A 22,355-nucleotide genomic window follows, 5' to 3' on the forward strand; every position below is an offset into this window, starting at 1 on the left:
GCTGTATGTCTTTCTTCCATTTACAATTTTTTATTGCCTCCTTAGCATCTTGAAAATGTGGGTAGCCCTGCTTTGGCTATAACGCAAATTGGCTTAAAACTGTGATGAGTGTCGGGCGGTCAGGAAGAATAAAATATCTGCTATATGTATTTTTTCATAAATCCTACAGTTTCAAGAGTTCTTTTTCGTTTTATTAAAATGTTTGCCTTTGCATTACATTGTGCTAATCAGTTTTTGTTCATATTTGTCTAATCTTTATAGGAGTTTTTGATAGATGACGAAAAGAAATGCGTTTGTATATCAATTAATGACACAAATCAGTTTAAACAAATAAGGGAAAACCCAAGTAAATGAGTTCTTATTGATGTTCCTATTTCAAGTGACAGAGAAACCGCCAGTCTAAGACGGCCCTTTGCACCTGTTTTGCGGTATTTCTTCTAGATATCAATTATACTACAGATACTCCATTCAGAACATCAACGAAAAGTAATAATTCCATTACTATTATATTGCAAATTAAATTGCAACGCATCCATATTTGAGAGCAAATTTGTGTTTTAAAGTTAACGAAAGGCGAAGGAAACAGGCGCCACCTAGGAGATGGCAATAGCTGAAATCAACCTTTTTGGTTAGGCGAGCTAAATATGAGGTTGATCTTCGAGTGTGAAAGCAATTGACAGGGAAAAAAGACAGCAAATGTAAAATTACAACTGGGCACATATAAAGTTTTATCCATTTTATTTCATGACATCCTTTTTAACACAATGTCATTCAGTTTTGAATTAAACATAATTAAGCTACACACACTGTACGTGTACTTCATAACTTAAATAAACTTTTGTTCAGAATTTCAAAGCACATTCTACCAACAAGGGCATCTTTTGAAACTCAGTTGTTCGTAGCTTTTATTTGATAGAATAACGACAGAAAGCCACGATATTACAAAGATAGCAAAAATAATAACAAATACATCAGCCTTTACGCGAAAAGCTGCTTTCCATTCTAAATTGTTTGGTCGTTCAGTTATTCAGGTTCAAGTAACTGTAACAGTTAAAGTTTTTCTCAGATGACGTACAACAAAAATATTTTAACTCAACAAAACACTGATGTAGCTTCAAGGTGAACATGAATACCAAACAAGGTTCTTAAAGCAATATGTGAGATGGAAATAGAGAACATCTTGGTGGAAAGCATTATTCTTGAAGTATATACCATTTCCGACATGGCCTTCTTTGGTATTACAACTGAAACAAAACTGGAAAGTACCATAAATCCTCGATGTTGTACTTTTAACAGAAGCACAAAAATACAAGCAAGGCATTGTGTGAAATTCAATAAATAAAATGGTCCCTCTCATATTTGATGATTATCAGTCTGTAGGTTTAAACGTTCTGACACACACTACATCTCCAACCCACATCGTCTACAAAGGAAAAGTAAAGCAATAAGAGATCAAAGAAAGTTATCAAACATAGCATGCAATAACAGGACAATTAAAAATTCAAATTTATGCATGCACGCTGAACTCGAGTCGTTCGGAAGTATTTTTGTATATAGTGTATGTCAATTTTGCTTTGTCAATATTGTAACAGGATAGGTTTCATTATATATTCTAAAAGCCTTTGAAATTATATAATGAAGTCGTTATTCAATTAGCATTATAGGCCAAAGAACGGGTTTATAAAATGTATAGTAAAAAAGCTTCAGTCAGATCTTGTTTAAAAGATGGTTACCAAAAATACTCTGCTACAATCAAAAACAGTATACCAAATATTATATAGACAATTTGAAATTGTGTCAATTGATTATGTACAATTCCATATATATAACTTACATAACGAGATGTCTTCAACAATTGAATATTAAGTGATCAAATTAGTTTTATTCTCTCAGTGTATGTATACAATGTATATATGCATTGCACAACAATTATCCTTATATCAAATATCTTCATTTTAAGTCTTGGGTTGCTTTTTCTCATTGTTGAAGGCCATGTACGATTACCTATAATGATAACTTCTATGTCATTTGGTCTCTGGTGGAGATTTGTCTTACTGCAATTTTATCATATCTTATTCTTATATTTGACTCCTTTTTTAAACCATTTTCTTGCTTAACATACTAATTCCGGTGTCTCATCAAATGTCATATCCTCCTTATCGAGTCTTGTCAATCTGATCGTAAAACACACTTTAGACATGTAAATTTAACTTGATTCTAGAATATAGTCTACGTTTGAATTATAATTGATACTTTATTCCCTTGTAAAAATCCTTCACTAATTAACATATCTAGTAAGATATAGATATTGACATTTATAATTAGTATTGGCATCTGAAACGAATTATTTTGTTCTTGTTAACATCAATAAGTTAAGGAAGAAAATCTATAAATCTGTCTATGATTAAGTAATTAATGTCAAAATATAATTAGAAGTTTGTCTTTAATGTGTTAAGCTCTTTATCACGAACTTCAAGGCCTTCATATGAAATATTCAAAACCAAACTTCTTCAAATTCATTTCTCAATTGTCATTTGAATTTATTTCGTGACTATACATTGTTTTTTACTTTTTCACAGAAATTTGCTTTTGTTTGTTTATATACTAAATACATGGATTGCGTTTCGACGTCTTATATCATATACGACAGCAACCATACAATACACAAAACTACAAGATATCTAAGGGAGAATAATACACATGTGCCTCTACAACATATCAAGCTTTGAATTGCTGTGTATATATAGCCTCGTTTTAGAATTGTTACCTGAACCAATTCATCGTTGACACGTTCTCTCTGGAATTTCTGTGTCTTTCCTTTACCGTCAAGAGGATTAGCTTCTGTAATTAGTTTATTGTTTTCCCATTTCGAATTGCACTGTAATAAAAGTTATACATATATAAATGTTACTTGTAATGTATTAGGCTACTTGGTTTTTTTTTTTTGTTTTTTTTTACATATATATTTTGAAAATGATAGACGTGTATGTTCTAAAACATTTCCGAAGATTCCAGATTACAGAGTTTCTTCCTGCTTATTTACACTATAGTATAGGAAATTGCCTCCTTTTTATATTTTGTAGTTTTCATGTTGTGTGTCATGAAAAGTTACGTTTTATCCATGCTTTTATTTGAACTGTTTAGTCTATTGTTCAGCAACATATACTTCGTTTAGAGAGTGTCACTATCACAATAGACACAATAAAAACGAAAAAAACGAAAAAAAAATGTTGCATCCCACTTTGCCTTTAAACATTTTCTACAGAACATAATCTATTTTGTTATGAATTTACTTTTACAAATTGTGACTTGGATTAAGAGTTGTCTCACTCATACCACATCTTCTTATATCTTCTTGTAAGTTTTCATCAAAGATCATAAACTTACGTTCATTTCCGTGCCCTCAAATGACTGTTGGTATTCCCCATCAAGTTTTATATTTATAACTTGGTTAAAAAAGCTAACTTTGGATATCATCTTAATTGTGTTGTCTTCTATTGTAAACTCTACTACAGGCTTAGCAGATTCTGCCATTTTTCTAAACACAACATTCAGACCTAATGAATAGAAAATACAATCAACATTGAAAATAATGTACTTCTTTGCAAGTACAAATATAGAAAAATAGCATTTTAACGTGTACTTTAGTAACACAATAGTTGTCTTTCTTCTTATGGACAAAGCGCAATACTAGTATCAATCAAAAATTTTTATTTTTTTTATTTTAAACATACTCAATCAATTGTACTGTATACATTTTTTTCTTTTTATAAGAAGTGGAACAATGACAGCTACATATTTGAAGGAAAATATGAATAGAACTTCCGGACACGTGTATTTAAAAATCAAACAAAAGTTACATTCAATTTCTAAAGTATTACACTGTATCACGAAAGACAATCCTTTAAAGTATACACATAAAGTTGCTAGACCTACTTTCAAGACGCAGTTCAATGATTGTAGAATTTGCTGATTGATGAGAAAACAGTTTGACAATGGGTAGAGTGGGGTGCTCATTTTCGCCATATCTTTCCATGTTTTCTTCGGTTTATGTTCAGGTCTTTATGTTTTTGAAGTATACTGATATTTTTATATGAAGATAACTTCACATGCAAAATATTCTTAGCTTTAAAACGTGTTTGTTTTGAGAAAAATCATCTGAAAAGTTGGATTAAAGGGTGTTTGAAATTTCCTAATGTTTTGTCAACAAGGGACACATATTCGCCGTTTTTACACATCTAATCTAAACCAAATAATTGCAGCTTTAAACAATATTTATCAAATAAATTTCATTATAGATGAATAGCAGACATTTGAAACGTGTAAAAAAACTGAAGTTTAGGGCAACAAGTCACAGAAGTACTAAGAAATACTTCTTTTAAATCGTTTTTTTCATTCAGGAAATTGGCTGAAAATCGTTGTCCATATTTCGGTTCTTTGCGGTAAGTGCCGAAATTTAGTCTCATTTTCAAAATAATCATATTTGTTATAAAAATATAATTTACCGGCATATTTCTTCCATTTCAAACATCCTTTGAAGTTTTTACACCTCAAAATCATGAAACGGCGAAATTGTGTCCATGGCGAATATGAGCGCCCCACTCTATACAATAAAGAGATGTTGTATGATTGACGCTATGAAGCAACTTTCCACCAGAGATCAAATAACATAAGCAAGTATAGGATCAACGTACGGATTTCAATAGTGAGTACATTCCATACCGTATATATATATAAACCTATAAAATATTCAGTTATTACACATTGTAAAACAATTCAAACAAAAAAACAAAAGGCAAACACAAGAACTTTCAAATATTTCTGTTGTTACGTTTTTAGACTGCTTGTAATGAACAAATAAATTTACTGCCATATTACGTGTATTATAGGGTTATTGCATGAATATTGGGGAATATTGTCCCGAGTAGACTTTTATATTGCACGAGCTTGCGAGTGCAATATATGTTCTACAAGGGACAATATTCCCCAATATTCATGCAATAACCCTTTTATTGTATAGCAATATAATATTTGAAGTAAAAATTGGTTTAAACTATAAGATTTTGTCATTGATGACGTCATGAATTTTGAACATTTATTGCACTAGTGCAATATTAGAATTTATTGCACGCTAACTTTTGGTTACTTTCTGTTGGAAATATTATATTGCTATACAATAATAATAATTATTGTATTATTTAGATTATTTCTTTGTCTTAAGGACTCAATTTAAATTAAATCAGTAATATATACAGTTCATATTCAATTGTTCACCTGATAGATCAAAAATTTATGGCAAGCTCCATAGAATTTCTTTACAAATAATAGAGACCTGTTTCTTCAGATCGCCTCTAAATAATAACGTATACTAAATCAGCGAAATGGACGCCACACTTAACTCCGAAACATACAAATGAACCAAAATTTAAAAAGACTAAAAAAGTCTAGATTTTCCTGAGTTGGGACATGCAAAAACATGCGTAATGGTTAAACATGTTATGTGAGATCTCAACCGTATATCCTATCAAACACACATTTAAATTAAAATTGAAAATGGAAATGGAAATAGGGAATGTGTGAAAGATACAACAACTCGACCATAAAGCAGAAAACGGCCGAAGATGATGGTTGTATGAAATAATTAAAGTACAAAATCTGCTAGATTGGATTTTTACAAAATTCATTTGTACACGGAAGATATAAGTTTTGATGGACGAAAGAAAGAAAAAAGTATAATGTGAATTTAATCTGTGTTGAGTAATCGTTTTGGCAGTAATTACTATCATTGGCATTGTGGTAAAATGCATCTTACTGATATTACAAGTATCATCACCTACAGACAAAATATCATACAACATTTCCGGTACAACTGATACCAAATGCCATGTATTTACTACATAAACTTTTATTAGTGTTCGGTGTTATTTTGTAATGAGTTGTCGTTTCCAAAATAATTTTCAAAAAGTCATTGGTACTTTGATGTGAAACTTACTAATAGCTTATTGGATGACCGTAAAAAAAAAGAAATCAGAAACATTAATATTAAGTTAACACAACAAAAAGGTTTGTATCAGTCTAACCATAGTACAACTATTGCCTGAAATATAACCTTCCCTTAGCCGCGATAGATTATGTTGTAAAATATCGCGAGATTTATAATAAATCATCATACTTTATACAGTACAACTGTAACAGAATACTTATTAAATGGTGTTATATCTTCAAGTTCAATCATTAATACAGATCCTCCTACAGCCATTCTAATTCAGTTGTCATTCATATCAATTCGCCCACTAGACAATACCATTTGTTTTATAACCTAAGCTTATACTTTGTCCTGTGTTAGAACAACTATGTACCTTTAACATGATTTATTAGTAGATATATAAGATAATGGTAGATAGATATTGACACTTCAATTACTTGTTCATTGATGGTTCTGTTTTATGATCTCATTTAGAAAAAAAAGTCTGTTGAACTTTCAATACAGCAGTCAACGTAGACAAGGCGCTTGATCTCTATCTTTCAGACAGCTCTTCATTCTTCCTTATTAGTTAGCCATAGTAATGAAATAAAATGTTAAATTTAGTGTTATTCAATAGATACTAAATTTGGTTTATTACAGAATATACATGAAACAGATAAGATATGTCTGTATAAAAAGACGTGTGATGGATTTATGTGGTGTTTATAGCCTTGGAGTCGACATTTCAATTTCAAACTAGTTACATATAAATGAAGATCTCAGTTAATTGCAATTCTATTCTAGAAAAAAAACCATATAGGTTTGTAGCTCTGTCATGTTGGGGGTGAAATCAATAAAATTGTTCACAAAAAGTTCATAGCCACAATAACCTTTATCATATTTAAAATAAAGGTATCTGCATTTCGATGCACTCGGAGTAACCGGTTTGTGTTGTCTCAGTAAACACTTTAAATCACTCAAAAAAACTTCATGGTACAGACAGGAATGCCATACATGTTATATAGGTTGAGGACAAAAACGCCATATTTGTAATCTCATTTACGGCATGAAAACCATGTTAGTTATCTCAGTTACAGAAATGGACATCGTGTGGGTTGCCTCAGTTACAGAAATGACCATCATGTGGGTTGTCTCATTTACGGACATGAACACCATGTATGTTATCTCAGTTACGGACATGAACACCATGTATGTTATCTCAGTTATGGACATGAACACCATGTATGTTATCTCAGTTACGGACATGAACACCATGTATGTGATCTCAGTTACGGACATGAACACCATGTATGTTACCTCAGTTACGGACTTTAACATCATGTATGTTATCTCAGTTACGGACATGAACACCACGGTGTTAACTCAGTTACTGACATGAACACCATGTATTTTATCTCAGTAACGGACATGACCATCATGTATTTTATCTCAGTAACGGACATGAACACCATGTATGTTATCCCAGTTACGGACTTGAACACCATGTATGTTATCACAGTTACGGACATGAAAACTACTTTTTTTAATCTCAGTTACGGACATGCACATTATTTTCGTTATCTTAAAAAATAAATACTTTTGATCTTTTATCTCAGTTACGGACATGAACACCATGTATGTTATCTCAGTAACGGATATGAACACCATGTATGTTATCTCAGTTATGGACATGAACACCATGTATGTTATCTCAGTTACGGACATGAACACCATGTATGTTATCTTAGTTACGGACATGAATACCATGTATGTTATCTCAGTTACGGACATGAAAACCATGGTGTTAACTCAGTTACGGACATGAACACCATGTATGTTATCTCAGTTACGGACATGATCACCATGTATGTTATCTCAGTTACGGACATGAACACCACGTAGGTTATCTCAGTTACGGACATGAACACCATGTATGTTATCTCAGCTACGGGCATGAAAACCACTTTTTTAATCTCAGTAACGGACATGTACATTATTTTCGTTATCTAAAAAAATAAATACTTTTGATCTTTTAAAACATCTGTTTTATTATATGATGTTTACAAAACAAAGTCCCCTGTCTGTCTTTTACCGGAATTTGAAGTTAGAACCAAAGTAGTTTCTAGAACACATAAGCTACCATGATGTAGACACATTTGAATCATTTATACGATACACATTTGCATGACAATGGACATTACACAAACATGCCGTTTCATGAACAATTAAACGTCAAAAATAGCTTTTATTAAATAAATTCCAGTCCATGAAACTGCAAATGCAATCAATTGCTAAATATAAACGATGTCATATTATATAATTCTTTGAAGCTGTAGATATCGGAAACATTTATCATTGTTTTATAATGAAGTTTGAAGAACTGAGCCCCGCATTTAGATTATTGGCGTAGACATGAAGAGACGGAACATGTTAGTTAAGACAACTGTTATTCCGCTTTATATAATGTCTATTAACCTAATTATTGCAGGTGAAGGAAATTAAAAGAACATTGGGGGAAGTCTTATTCACTCCAATTGTACTAAGCTGTGGCGGATCCATAACTGTTTCCAAAAGGTGTGTGGGAGGGGGATTACTTACTACATCATAAGAAGGGTACAACAGTCATGCATCAGTGATTCCATATATAATCAGAATTTTTTTTCCCACAAAAGAGGGGGTCCCTGGATCCGCCTATGCTACTGTATGACCCGAAAGTGAAACTAGTCAGAATCACAAGAACTCCAAACGTAGTGAGACCTTGTTCTAACAAGGAAGCATTTCCTGCTTAGTTTGTATCTCCTTTCATTTAAGATTATTGAAGTTATTTTAAAAAAAATTGATATTTTATTCCGGTAATATACCTTAGCTTTAAATAAATTTAGTATATGTGATATAAATGGCAATGAGACAATTAACCAGTAGAGTCCGAAAAAAAAATATTAGTCCACTATGAATAGAGTTCTTTTAATTGCTATTATAAGCACAGTTAAATTCACTTTTAGCTTAAAACGAGTTAAACATCTAGCGCTAAAATGGGCTATATACTTTGGCGCTAAAACATCCGTTTTTTTCTACCCGCTAAAATGTCCTTCCTGTTTCAAACGTCAGAACCATTCTTTTGTTTGACTTTGTCACATTGATTTTAAGTACGTGAAAATTGTAAGTCAAAGTCGTATGATATCGATGAAAACTTTAAACAATGAACGATCAACTATTTTTAGTAGAGGGTGAAACCTATCTATATTTTAAGTTCTTACAAGCGTAATCTTTTTCCGTACATATATATAACGTTATCGAGCATTTCTTCTATCTCAATCTAAGCACAATTATGTTATTCGTAAAACCTATATGCACTTTGTTATGTAATGCTTGCAACTTAAGGGTTGTCAATCAACGAGAAAAAATAGATATTCTATAATCATTATATAATACTTGACCTTTCCTTATCATCTTCAGCGATGCTTCGGAAAAAAATGAATGATTGATTGTTCAGTTTTACGCGTCGTGAAATTTAGGTATCTTAACAATTATAGAATGTTGTGATCACAAAACATGTTAGCAAAGTTTTAACATCTAGTATTGCTATGTTGTTGATTGGGAGGGGTATCTAGTACTTTGACTTAATAGGTTTGGCTCGGTTCATATTTATAAAATTGTGTCAATTTATAAAAAAATATATAGTACGTACGGATTTTTATAACAGTTTAAAAGCGACTAAAGCAAGTGAAACTACGTGTGAATATAAAAATAAATATATCAGTTACTTTAAAATTTTCCTAGATACAGTAATTATATATTCTGTAGAAAGAAGTACCAAAATTTTTGAATAGTTTATAACTAAAGATTGCCTTTTTTTCTCAAAATTGTGTGCTACGGCTTTAAGTTAAACTTGATATTGTCACTATAACTAAAAAGTGGGTTGACATGTCTTTCTGCCAGCTAATGCAATGTTAATAAGCACTAACGCTATGAAAAAGAGGCAAAATCCTACAGCAGTTGTGATGAACAAGAGTTATTGGTAAAGTCTACATAAAGACACATTGCATCTGTGCACGACATTAAATAAACTACCACATCTTCCTATATCTATGAAGTACCAATAAATTTATTGCAGTTTGCCTAACAAACGGCAAATTTCTAATGTTCACAACAAGTAAGTTCTGTAAACTACAACAATCGGAAGAAAGAAAACATTTTCTTAGCGGGACGATGGTAGAAAGTAACGAACGGCGTGAAAGTAAACATGTTTCGAACTTGGCGAAGATAGAAAAGTCAAAATATCACCTGAAAAGCTTCTGAAGCATATAGGCAAAATTTTGATTTAAAATAATTTCAGAATCTTCCTAGACTGTTACAAAGTGTTTCAATTGGTAGAGAGCATGACGCTCATTATCGGACAAGTAACTCCTTACACTATGCACATTTTAATCGCTTCTTTCAAAAAGTTTATAAGATCGATTTAATGTTCTTCACTTATATAACATGTTCTAACAATTACCTAGTATCTGAACCATGTCAAGGAATTAATCAAACCATGTCAATTTTTGATATATCGCTTTAATCGCTTATATAAAGTCTCTTTTTAAAAGAAACACGTGTCTGACATACACAATTTTACGATGAGTTTATTGTTGCTATCTTTTATCAGTTTTATCGTGTCTTTAAAACGATTTGATGATTTATGTTAAAGCGATGTTTTAGGGCATAGTTTGTTATTGATGTCTTTATAAGTTATCCCGGAATTTATAGTCTTTAATCCTTTTTAATTCCAATTTATTTTATTATAAGTAATTTCAAAAGTTTTTATTCCTTCCGGATTTAAACATTAAAACGAAGTTCCTTAATGATATTCTTTTATCTTTCTGAGTTCTGATAAACTTGTGAAAGTATCCGTTATAGCATGAGAAAATCTATAATCCTTCGATACATCAGACTGAGTGTTTCAAAGTTTGAATTTTTGAATTTTTGAAGAAAACATAAGTTTAAACTGGGCTTTTTCCTTAACGTCAAGTAATTATAGATTGGTACTTTGCGTTTTTTTGTCTTTTATGGTCTTTGTTGTTCTCATCAATCTGAAGAGTCAACCCTTTTCCAATTTATTTGTACAGTTTGTTCCTTTGTTGTGCTAGTACATCATTGTCCCAGGTTATATGAAAGTTAGGCGTTCAAAAAAATATTTTACCGTTCCACGTTATTTATGTGCATGTTCCAAGCCAGGAGCCTGTAATCTAGTGGTTGTCGTTGGTTGTTGTTTACCGTATCATTTTTACAAATGTTGTTTTATATATTAATCAGGCTGTTACTTTTCTGTTTGGAATTGCTTTCCATTTTTTGTAATCTCGAGAAGTTTTATGAGTTTTGCTCATTGCTGATGTTCAAACAGTAACCTACATTGTTCTCTAGTCTTTTGTTGATTGCATGCGCGTAGCTACGTTTACGTCAAAACGCCCGGGCGTACACTTGAATTTTGAAAATAAAACAAATAATCGACATAAAATAAGAAAAACTGGTCAAAAGCACATCAGTCTTGTGCTTCTTTTTTCAATGGATTGTAATTTTGAATAAAAAGGGACTAAATTTACTCAAATAGATCACTTAATATATTTATTCGAATCTTTTGTAAAAGTCTGAATCTACTATGAATTCTACGTACTTTTCTTATATTTAAAGCAATTCACTATCTGCTCAGATTCGATATGCTGTTTGTATTTTTGTCGAGCCTGTGATTTATGTCCCAAAAGCGAGACAAAGCGGTGTCAATATTTAGGTTCCGAATGTGGATAAAGTCTTTTGAATGACTCTCCGTGAAATTTTACGAAAGTTGGACAGAAACTGTTCATGGTCAAAAGAGTAGTCAGAGCAATAGAATAATGCAATTATATCATTCTTTAATTTTCCCACATTTTAAGGACAAAATGTATTTCTTTCTGCAATTAATAAGTGGTCGCAGTTTGGGCTTACATTTTGTTATTTCTCAATTACATTAACTACTTGTCGAACCTTCATCGAATTTTATGAAAATGCCGAAGAAGCTTTTTCTATGACTAATGTCTAAAGCTAAAATTTTGAAATCATTTGTTTTCGTTCATTTTTCTGTTCTTTTCTGATAGACAGATAGCCGGACTCTTCTTTACGCAATTAATTGTTTTACATGCTTAATTTATAAAACCTTCATAGATTGTCGTGATTTATTCCAGACCCAGAAAAAAATATCAAAAGAAAATTTTAGATTTTTTTTTTAAATCCCTTTAAAGGAATGATAAATTGATTCACTTTTTGTGGGAAGAAATCCTAGGTGTTCCAGAATTTTTTTTATATTGCTCCTCTAAGAAATATTTTTTTTCGTGTTCATTAAAAGGTGCTTTTGTCGATTGTATGCTCACTCACGACACCCTTTAAACTTATTTAAAAGTAATATTGGTTTGGACTTTTTCTCTAAAACCAATGACTATTAGGCTAGCTTCCAGTTTAATACGATGAATAAGTTAACATATTACAAAATTTAACCAAAACAAATAAACCATTTAGATTCAAAAGTATGTTGCTATCAATGATTTTTTACTGACAGGAATCATTATGGTACATTCTCGATAGCTTTCCCTTTCGAACCCACTACCAGCAGGTGCTTTAACATTGAGCGGTTGGAACCCCTCATATCCCTCGCCAAGCTTCGGGCGTACACGTAAAAATGACCCAGCTACGCCACTGGATTGTTGACTCATTTAAAATCAAACTAGTTCATATATCATTTTTGTTTGTAGTAATAGTAATGTTATAAGTTTAACTTTTGAAATAAGCATTGAAACCCCATGATGTTTATTTCCCGTTAAGCTTGCATGTGTCTCCATAGGTATATAAACCGTCTGACCGAATATGAAACGATAAATATAGATTTTCTAACACGCTTTTTAATAGGAAATTCAAAAACAGTGTTGCTTAATCTTTTGTGTATATTTCCTTTCGCTTATTCATTTATTTTCAATCAATCCTGTCGAGTTTTGTCATATCAACTAGATTATTATGGAAGATATATATCCTTATATCAGAAGCTAATTTTGTAATTAATATTCATTTAGTATAAGTCAGTTACGTCAAATTTAATCAGAGCTCGTTCGTACTTTTGTAAAGAATAAAGTTGAAACATGTTTCACTCGAAAAAGAAACGTTTTGCCTCGTTCCATTATGTTCCCTTTTGAAAAATAAAATTTCTTAATCGATTTGAAAAAAATCCTGTAAGAGTTGATTCCAAAGTTCTTTAACATGCAGGAAGCGTTGAACTCGGGAGAGATCCGTTTGCGCCAAAAATGCGTCATTTTGCGTCACAACTTTTTTTTTGCGCCACATGTTTTAAAATTAGATGGTTTCATTTGCGCCTAAAATAAAACATACGATTGCGCCAGTTAAAAGAAAATTACTTCCTTACTCCTTTTTTTAATGTATGTAGTAGCTTTTAACTTCTTTTTATTGTCCAAAAACACAAAAATTGAAGGATGAAATCCATAAAATAGTTAATAATAGTTCATAATAATAATAAAGCCCATACGCATGGTGGGAACAAAGCTATTTTCTATATTGGCATATCTTTGTTAAGCAAAGCAATAAGTTTTATTCTCTCTCTGTACATTGACTGTCTAATGCTGCTTAAGTCATTTGATTCTCTTCAGAAACTCGTCTTTATGGTGAAATATCTCCTAACATGTGATACCTTTTGGGGCAAAAATAAGAATACATATATAGTAATAATTAATATTTATGATAGTTATATGTACAGGTAAATTGGCGCAATTGATACATTTTGAAAATAAAATTTGGCGCAAATGATACCCCTGAAAAACAGTAATTGGCGCAAAAGGACTGCTGCCTTGAACTCAACCCACGCTAAATTTCGGATTTAATGTCTAAAATCTTACCGGATATTGTACAATATTACTATACCAAATTCAACCCTTTAGGTATTGATAAAATCAAAAGGAATACTTTTTTACTTCAATTTCGCTAGTATATGACGAGGAGGGTTACGTCGTATCATAACCCTTGGCTAGCGAAGATAGTTCCAAAAGTCAACACAATGTAAGTTTAAAATACCGAAAATATTATTCAATGTTCTTTTGAGTTGTTACAAATTAATGGTGTCTAAACTTGTAAGAAAAATGTAGTCGGTAGAAGAAAGGAGAATAAATGTAGCGGTCAACGTAAACAGTGGACAATATTTCGCGACATATGGATGTATTTATTTTTAATTCTATCAGCGTATAATAAACCAAAAATATCAGTTTGATTTTAATAATCAACAGACGCTATTTACTTAGGTGGTGAGATGAACTAAAATAAACTTCGTCATATCCCCCAAATCAAATCTATATTGAGTCGGTTTCTACATTTTGTGAATTAATTGATATCGAATTTCAAAAATAAAATGTATGAATGACATTTTCAATCAATATCTAGAAGAAGAAAAAACGATCCAATCGGCATTTGAATTGCATGTTCAGCGAAAATTATATTTTAGTGTGGAAATTTATGCTGATATAAATCAAATTTCCAAAATAATTTATTTAATCATCGCTTCCTGTTTATTTGGATATTTGTCAATCATTCAATCAACATGATCAACACTCGGTAATTGAAATAAACAAGATATCAAATTCACGTTTAAAGCTAGTTAAAGAAGCGTGCTCCGTGCGTGTACTGTTTACTTTACCTCGATCACTTCCGGATTATTACCATAACGAGGCTATTGCTGGCCGAAGGGTAAATGTGACCAACATTTTGAAATACACGTTTTAATAGGAACTTTAAATGACAATTTACATTTAGTATGCTGTGTATAGCTCTCAATAATTACTGAAACTAATGTTTCATCTCCACCAGGCAAAGTTTACCTCTAACAAACGACGCTATATGATTCAATTATTTCACATGCTCTCTATCGATGTGGTCTCCAGCATATACGTAGGAAGTTTTTGTTAACATGTTCTGATTTGGAATATTGGTAAAAATGGCAAAGATTGGTTTCAAATTGCATTGTCGCTATTTTCATTTTGAAATATTAGATTCATTGCGGTTTGGGCTTTCTTCTTTTAATGCCAATGTCTATAATACGACGCCATATTACAGTCATAAATGTTTTGACTTGTTTAAGGACATCATGAAAATTAGAACATTCGAATCAGCAAACCCGAATGTTTTGCCAACCAACGCAAAGTAGAGGATATAAAAAAAGAATAACATGCTGTTATAATGGCAAATTTATATATGGGGGTAAAATAAAAGCCACAATTTGGCGCCGAAATAAGTATTGTTTGTTGAACTATCTGAATTAAATACTCGCAATGTTTTACTAACTGTTTGTTAAATAAATGAAAATCAAGTTTGAAAACATTTCGTAAATTGTAGTTATTCTAGACAACAAGGAACAAGAAAGATTATTAAATTAAAGGGGGAACAAGAAAGATTAGTAAATTAAAAATATGGCCTTGTATCAAGATTATTGTAGTTTTTTCATTTCCTGTTTTTGCTAAATCTTGTTCCCCCAGAACGTATTAGGCCTCTTCAAAAATCTAGCCATTGTCTACGCATTAAATTAAAAAAATGAAAAATTGTGAAATACTTTACAGATAAAGGCAACAGTAGTATACCGCTGTTCAAAACTCATAAATCCATGGACAAAAAACAAAATCGGGGTAACAAACTAAAACCGAGGGAAACGCATTAAATATAAGAGGAGAACAACGACACAACACTAAAATTTAACACACACAGAAACGGACCAAGCATCAGACAAAATCCCAGGAGAATAACAAATATAACATTAAAACCAAATACATGAATTTGGGATAGACAAATACCGTGACACGTCTTATCGCAATGTGAAATTACACTCAAAAATAAGAGAAAACAAACGACGCAACGTTAAAATGTAACACACACAGAAACGAACAATAATATAACAATAGCCATATTTCTGACTTGGCACAGGACATTTTTTAAAGGAAAAAATGGTGGGTTGAACCTGGTTTTGTGGCATGCCAAACCTCGCACTTTAATGGCAATGTTAAATATAACATTGAAATGACAACATAATATTACAGGACTACAATTCAAATAAATAGGAGAACGTATTAGACAAAGAAACACATGACTAATGGATAACAAAAAGCATCAGGTTTAAAATTCAATACGCCAAAAACACGCCTCGTCCACACAAGACTCACCAGTGACGCCCAGATATAAAAGATCGAAAGTAACCTTAAGTGGATTTGGCTTTTACATTAAGATTCCATTTTTCCATTTTTTCAGACATTATAGCTCAGCACTTGAGTGGGTACTTATACATCATAGATTTTCAATTTTTGTTTGACAAGAACTGTTCATGATGAAGGTAAATCCCAAAAAGCGTTTCGGACGCTTACAATTTATAACGTGGTATTTTCATTTATTTGTAGACAAACTCATCATAGATACAAGTACCGGAAATTTTACATTTGCGCCAGACGCGCGTTCCGTCTATAAACGACTTATCAGTGCGCTCGAATAAAAAAATGTAAAAAAGAGCAAATAAAGTACGATGTTGATGATCATTGAAGACTAAAATTTCCTAAAAGTGTTGCCAAATAAGGCTTAGGTAAACTACTCCTGAGGTAGCAAAGCCTTAGTATTTCAAACATTCAGAGTTTTATAAACAGTTAATTTCTAACTATGACCATATATCAATGATAATTCATGTCAACACGGAAGTGCTGACTACTGGGCTGGTGATAGACAGTGAGTTGGTAGCGCTGGAATGAACTGTAATTACCAGATGGTATCATAAGCTTAGTAGTCAGTCTAGCCGTACTGTTCTGACATGATGTATAACATACCTTTCGTTTGATGTGTTTGAACTTTTGATATTGCCATTTAATAAGGGACTTGTCTATATGAATTTACATTGGAGTTCGGTATTTTTGATATTTTGCTTTATTCTTCAACTGTCCGTTCATAAATTTAGAGATTATTATGAAACTAAGGTTCTACCTACCACAGGCAAAGTTGACTCTACAAGATAGTTTTGACTTTGATCTTATAACTCTTTTGGTCATATATGATATAGCTCTTCACAGATTTATACATTCTTGGTTATGAACTAAATACGTTTGGCTTTTAGTTTTTCTGATGAAGGTAAATTCCCAAAAGCGGTTCTCACCCATACAATTTATTTATTATTATTATCATTTGTTAAAGCTCTGGGTCGATAGCATTCCTAGTGAATTGTTGTTTCCCTAAGACAAAATTACATCAGTAGCCAGCGCTAAGCTCCTGAAATTCTGTATTCTATATCTTAAGTTGTTTCTTTAATTGTCAGTTCATAGTTTCAAAAATTATTATGGTTCCAACTCCATCATGCAAAGTTGACCGTAGATAGTTTTGGCTATTTCTAGGTCCCTTTTGATCAAAGACATGTAACTCTTCATCTGTCTTTCAATTCAATTTTTTTTACTTTGAAATGAAGGCTGATCCGAACGCATACACTTTAAGACGTGTTTCATTTTTGTAGTGCTGGGAAGACAGCACTGCTGGTGAGTTTTTAAACACCGAGGGTATATATCGACTCATTAGTCATTGCTTCGGAACAAGCATAATTTTTAACAAACCGTTCTTAGAAATTATTAAGAACCAACGACAAAACTGACCCTGGATGGATTAAGCTATTATTTTCAGATACCTTTTGGTCATATTGAGCTATTCATGTGTTTAAGTTCTTATGCATCTTTGACATACATTTTTTTTTATCTTAGCATTCCAGACGACGCGGTTCGGACGCTGAAATCTATAATTTAAAGTGTTATTTTATTTATTTTCTATATACTAAGAACTAATTTGATATATTTTGACAATATTATTGAAATATTGTATAAGGATTTTAATATAATTAAATAAATAAATATGTGATGCTCTCTCTCTCTCTCTCTCTCTCTCTCTCTCTCTCTCTCTCTCTCTCTCTCTCTCTCTCTCTCTCTCTCTCTCTCTCTCTCTCATAATAACACTTGTTTGCATGGAAGTTCTGTACTAATTAACTTAATTAATTGATCTCAATAAATAAAATTAAATCAGTCTTACCTAATTCCTTTAAAAATTCATCAAAGTTTTCACTGCGATCTAATTTCCATTTACCACAAAGTTGAGCTTTTATTTCATCAAGAGCCATGTTTCAAAACCAAGAAATCTTGATTGGAATTCGTCCTCCTTCCATTAAATATTCTCGGACAGATTAATATTAATCATTAGAAAAAAAAGTTGCATTAATCAGCTATGTCGATATCAGCAGTCAAAAGCTAATTCTTAATACAAACACCATCTAAAGTTAGATTTCCGCTAATCAATGCACAAATGCTATCGGCTAAGTACTCGATCATCAAAAGTTATTTACCAATAAATAGGCAACGAAATGTCAATTATTTAAACATTCACACCTACTGTTGAGTGATGTGTTTTGTGTCTGTTTCATTTAAGCATCAAATACTAATTAGGTTTTATATGCTGATGTAATTTTTATTAAGGTGTGAACAACGTCGAAGTGACTTTATGGTCCCAGTGATTCCAACGTCTGACGGATTGATTAGGTTCCCACATAGATATACTAAAGTTTTCTTTATTTGCTTATGAACCAGATGGGGACAGTTTTTTTATGGAAGCTAGAAATACTTGTTATTACGGATGAAGCAATTAAAAGTAATTGTTCTTTATTTGGAAATCGGTCAAGATAACGCTAATTTAGCTCTAATATAGACTGCTTTATGGGTTATGAAAACATCAACATACTTCAAAATTAATTTGACCAAATACTAAACGAAAAAAGAATAACAAAAAATGACCGACAAAGAAACAGTAGGAACAAACAATGAGAAGAGATATTGGCATGTCAACATAAATCTGATCTAAACGAACGAAACGATGTTTATATATATAAAAAGGCCATTATTGTGTTAACCAAAATACTAAAATATTCTAGACCCAATCAACATAGTCTTTACAGGATGAACAAGGAGTTTTTTTCATTATCAATTATTTTTATATAACCACGTGTAATGGAAAACTATTTAATGAATGTAATCAATGTTTTCCAACAGAAACATGTTGTATAATATATTAAACACCTGCAAACGTGTTTATATAATTATTTAAAGTCTGGGACCTCGTCTGATTGTCTTAAGTTTTATCTCGATGACTGTGTCATTAAAGGGGTTTTCATGTACAGGACAGACCTTTTTTTTAAATAGTTTCCATTTATGATAATAAAGTTCTGAACTAGGATTTAATTCCTATAGAGCTTGGCTTATTATATACCATTGGTTATTGTTGACAACCTGATTCCGTCATAACCTTTTTTTGGTTCTTTTGTCTTTGGCCTATCTCATATGGGTCGTTTTCAAAAAATGTCGAATTTTCAGTACACCCATGCTAACTTTTTTATTTCTAATGGAAATTTCAGTTGTAATGGTTTAAATGAAAGCTTGTCGGATTTGTGATTCAGAACATTAATAATAAACACACCTTACATCTATTTTGATAAGATTAAACTGCATTTAAGACCCATTTTGGGGGTATTTGTCTGCGTACAGTGTCAGAAAAACACATTTCAAATGATTTTTTTGCGATTTTCTGATCGCCTTGATATCTACAAAAGGGACTTTTTAAGAACGTTAAATATTATTCTAACGAAAATTCGTAGCTTCTATATCACTGTATGTAACATATTATCTACAAACTAAATTGAATCTGCGTACAGGAGGTTCATGTCTTTCCTGTTACCGCTACTTATATCAGCCGTGAAATTAATCTCCCTATGAATATTGAATCAGTCAGTGTTGATTTCAAAAGTGCAAAGTAATCTTTACATTTAAAACGCCTCGTTTCTTGAACGACAGTGTAGAGAAAAGAAATTTCAAGACATTTAGTGAAAAAAATATAGCGTACTTTTTTTATGTCTATGCTGTTACCACCAATTTTGATTAAATACACCAACAGTATATTTGTAAAAAGTGCAATAACGTGTTGGAAATCAAATTCACAATAGAAAAACATAATCACTTCTCCAAAGGGAGTAGTTATTTCACAACAGCAATCAAAAACGAAGAAATTTGTCTATCCTGTTATGTCTATCCTGTTACTATGGTTGCTATGGTTACAGTAACAGCATAGACAATTGTAGACAAAAACGTCGTTAATTTTTTTATCTTAACATATAGGTGCAAAACGAATGAAATATTTCGTTGTTTGAAGTCATCTTCAGGTTATAACGTCTTAATCTTCCCAATTAAGCATTCGCAGGTGCAATACTGATATCGGTAACAGGATAGACAAAAAGGTAACAGGATAGACTTTTATATAGTAATATATCAGAAACGTACGTTCCTGTTACCAATGAAATATAGAGAAAAGTAAACTAACTTATGAGGGATTTACTTGATGTTGGGTTTATCTGAAAGGGTGAAAAAATGCCGAACAATATAAATTGCTATCTTAGACTTGCATTACTGGTGCTAATTTTTACAACCTTTGAAAACCAATTTTTAGAGGCATTTTTCAGTACAACCTGGAAAATTGGCAAATTATCTATTATATTACAGAATGAATATATATAGAAGTTTATTCTCTTGAAAACCATCTAATTGTCTACGTAAAACAAGCTTAACATTTTATCTTAACCTTTTCTTAATAACCCAAAATTTCTTTTGAAAATGGTAACAGGATAGACAAAATAATGTACCACCGATCAAAAAATGTTATAACATATTCTTTGTATGACATCATTAAGATTGCATCTTCTAATATGTTGTTCTTAAAGTACTGTTTGTTATGATTTGCTTATGTAGAGGGTTGTTTGATTAAGTAACTTTTAATAATTTTTTCAATTTCAAAATTCGACATTTTTTGAAAATGGCCCATATACGTGTACCCTACATCGCTTCTTAATAATGTTCAAAATGACTCATTGACCTAGGAGACCACAAGTATAGTATAGCAAATGATTTTTTTTCTAAAGTCTAGTTTATTTTGAAATGTTGAAAAATTCGAAACACTAATGTTTTGTATCATTGCAATAGACTGTCGAGACCGTATTTCGCACACAATTTCTCAATTTGAAAGTTTTAATGCTCTTTAAATCGTGTTTGATTTCCCCTTCCTACCGTTTCGTTTCGAGCGCCCTTGGTTAGTAATATGTAAATATTACGCGCGTCTGGCGAAGACAACTAAAAGTATGGTATCTTTTAAGAATTGTTTTAAATAGCAATGTTAAACTTGATATAAAATTGAGAATGAAAATGGGGAATGTGTCAAAGAGACAACAACCCGACCATAGAATGTTTATCTGCTTTAATTTTCTTACAAAATTGTAAAACAAATCCTACATTGTCTCCCGGCCTTCCTTGGTAATATTTCGTGATCACTGTATGTGATGTTCCTGGACCGGCTATTTACAAACATTTAATTTGATAATCTGATTCAAACTAGTAACACTTCTATATCCTACTTGATGCATTACTGTACATGTTTAGTTCATAGGTCAACTAGATCTTAGGACCTACTTTGTCCGTAGGTTGAATTTATTATTAGATCAACTTGTTTTTGTCTAGTAAAATATACATATAGGAACTATTATAATGCCTTCATTCAGATACAACAAAAGCGTTAAATATTGCCATCAAATTATTTTTCATTACAAATGCAAAATCTAATGAAAGCGTTTTCAAGATTACGTGACAGCGTAGGATATATATATATATATATATATATATATATATATATATATATATATATATATATATATATATATATACAACTCGTCTAAACATCAACCCAACAATGTAAGATCTATATATATATATTATCAAAGTGCATACGTAGTAATCATATTTTATTTATACTTGAAATACACAAGACGTCATAGAAGGCAAAATATCAATCAATTATTCAATTTAAATATGATTTACCCTACATCTTTTACATGCAAATCGTATTATACTCGAATTTTACATCGCAATGGATAATCGGAATCACCCAAATTCGTTTGATCTCCGCAAGTGTTGTAATGCAATTGGAAATAGCCACCACCTGGGATTCAACTCGTGTCTTTAAATAATCTGTTCTCCACTGTTTGAAAACCTTTGAGTATTCAACCCATTCTGGCGCAACTGTTTTTCCTAACATTATCTTAGCTCAGTTCACTATTTCAAGACGCCTACACGTCCGTCAATAACTTCTTATGCAACACATTTTGATATCTATATGTTTGAAATTGAAAACTGCATGCTATTCTAACCAATGACAACCATACAATGTTTACCGATAGATGACTCAGTTTTGTGTAATATGTAGATTATCTAATAAAAGGTTTGGCTGTAATCAA

At 31.6% G+C, this 22,355-nt stretch overlaps 1 protein-coding gene across 1 annotated transcript; it reads right to left on the reverse strand.

Annotated features, from left to right (window-relative positions):
• Positions 1-721: 721 nt before the first annotated feature.
• On the reverse strand, positions 722-18,583 carry LOC139528509 (cellular retinoic acid-binding protein 2-like). Its single transcript, XM_071324527.1, has 4 exons — positions 18,065-18,583; positions 3,388-3,557; positions 2,768-2,878; positions 722-1,423 (listed from the first exon to the last, which is right to left on the reverse strand). Exons 1-4 carry the CDS (start codon positions 18,150-18,152, stop codon positions 1,370-1,372), a joined length of 423 nt encoding a protein of 140 aa, XP_071180628.1. The 5' UTR covers positions 18,153-18,583; the 3' UTR covers positions 722-1,369.
• Positions 18,584-22,355: the final 3,772 nt, after the last annotated feature.

This window comes from Mytilus edulis, chromosome 6, assembly GCF_963676685.1.
Source record: "Mytilus edulis chromosome 6, xbMytEdul2.2, whole genome shotgun sequence".
NCBI classification, from domain to species: Eukaryota; Metazoa; Mollusca; class Bivalvia; order Mytilida; family Mytilidae; genus Mytilus; species Mytilus edulis.

What these genes read in the sequence shown, in the direction of transcription:
- LOC139528509 (XM_071324527.1), bottom strand. Translation starts at nt 18,152, where the DNA reads ATGGCTCTTGATGAAATAAAAGCTCAACTTTGTGGTAAATGGAAATTA. An exon ending in TTGAGGGCACGGAAATGAAC is followed by an intron (nt 2,879 to 3,387) that starts GTAAGTTTATGA and finishes CTTTTATTACAG; the next exon opens with TGCAATTCGAAATGGGAAAA. An exon ending in TCAACGATGAATTGGTTCAG is followed by an intron (nt 1,424 to 2,767) that starts GTAACAATTCTA and finishes TTTCCTTTGTAG; the next exon opens with ACGATGTGGGTTGGAGATGT.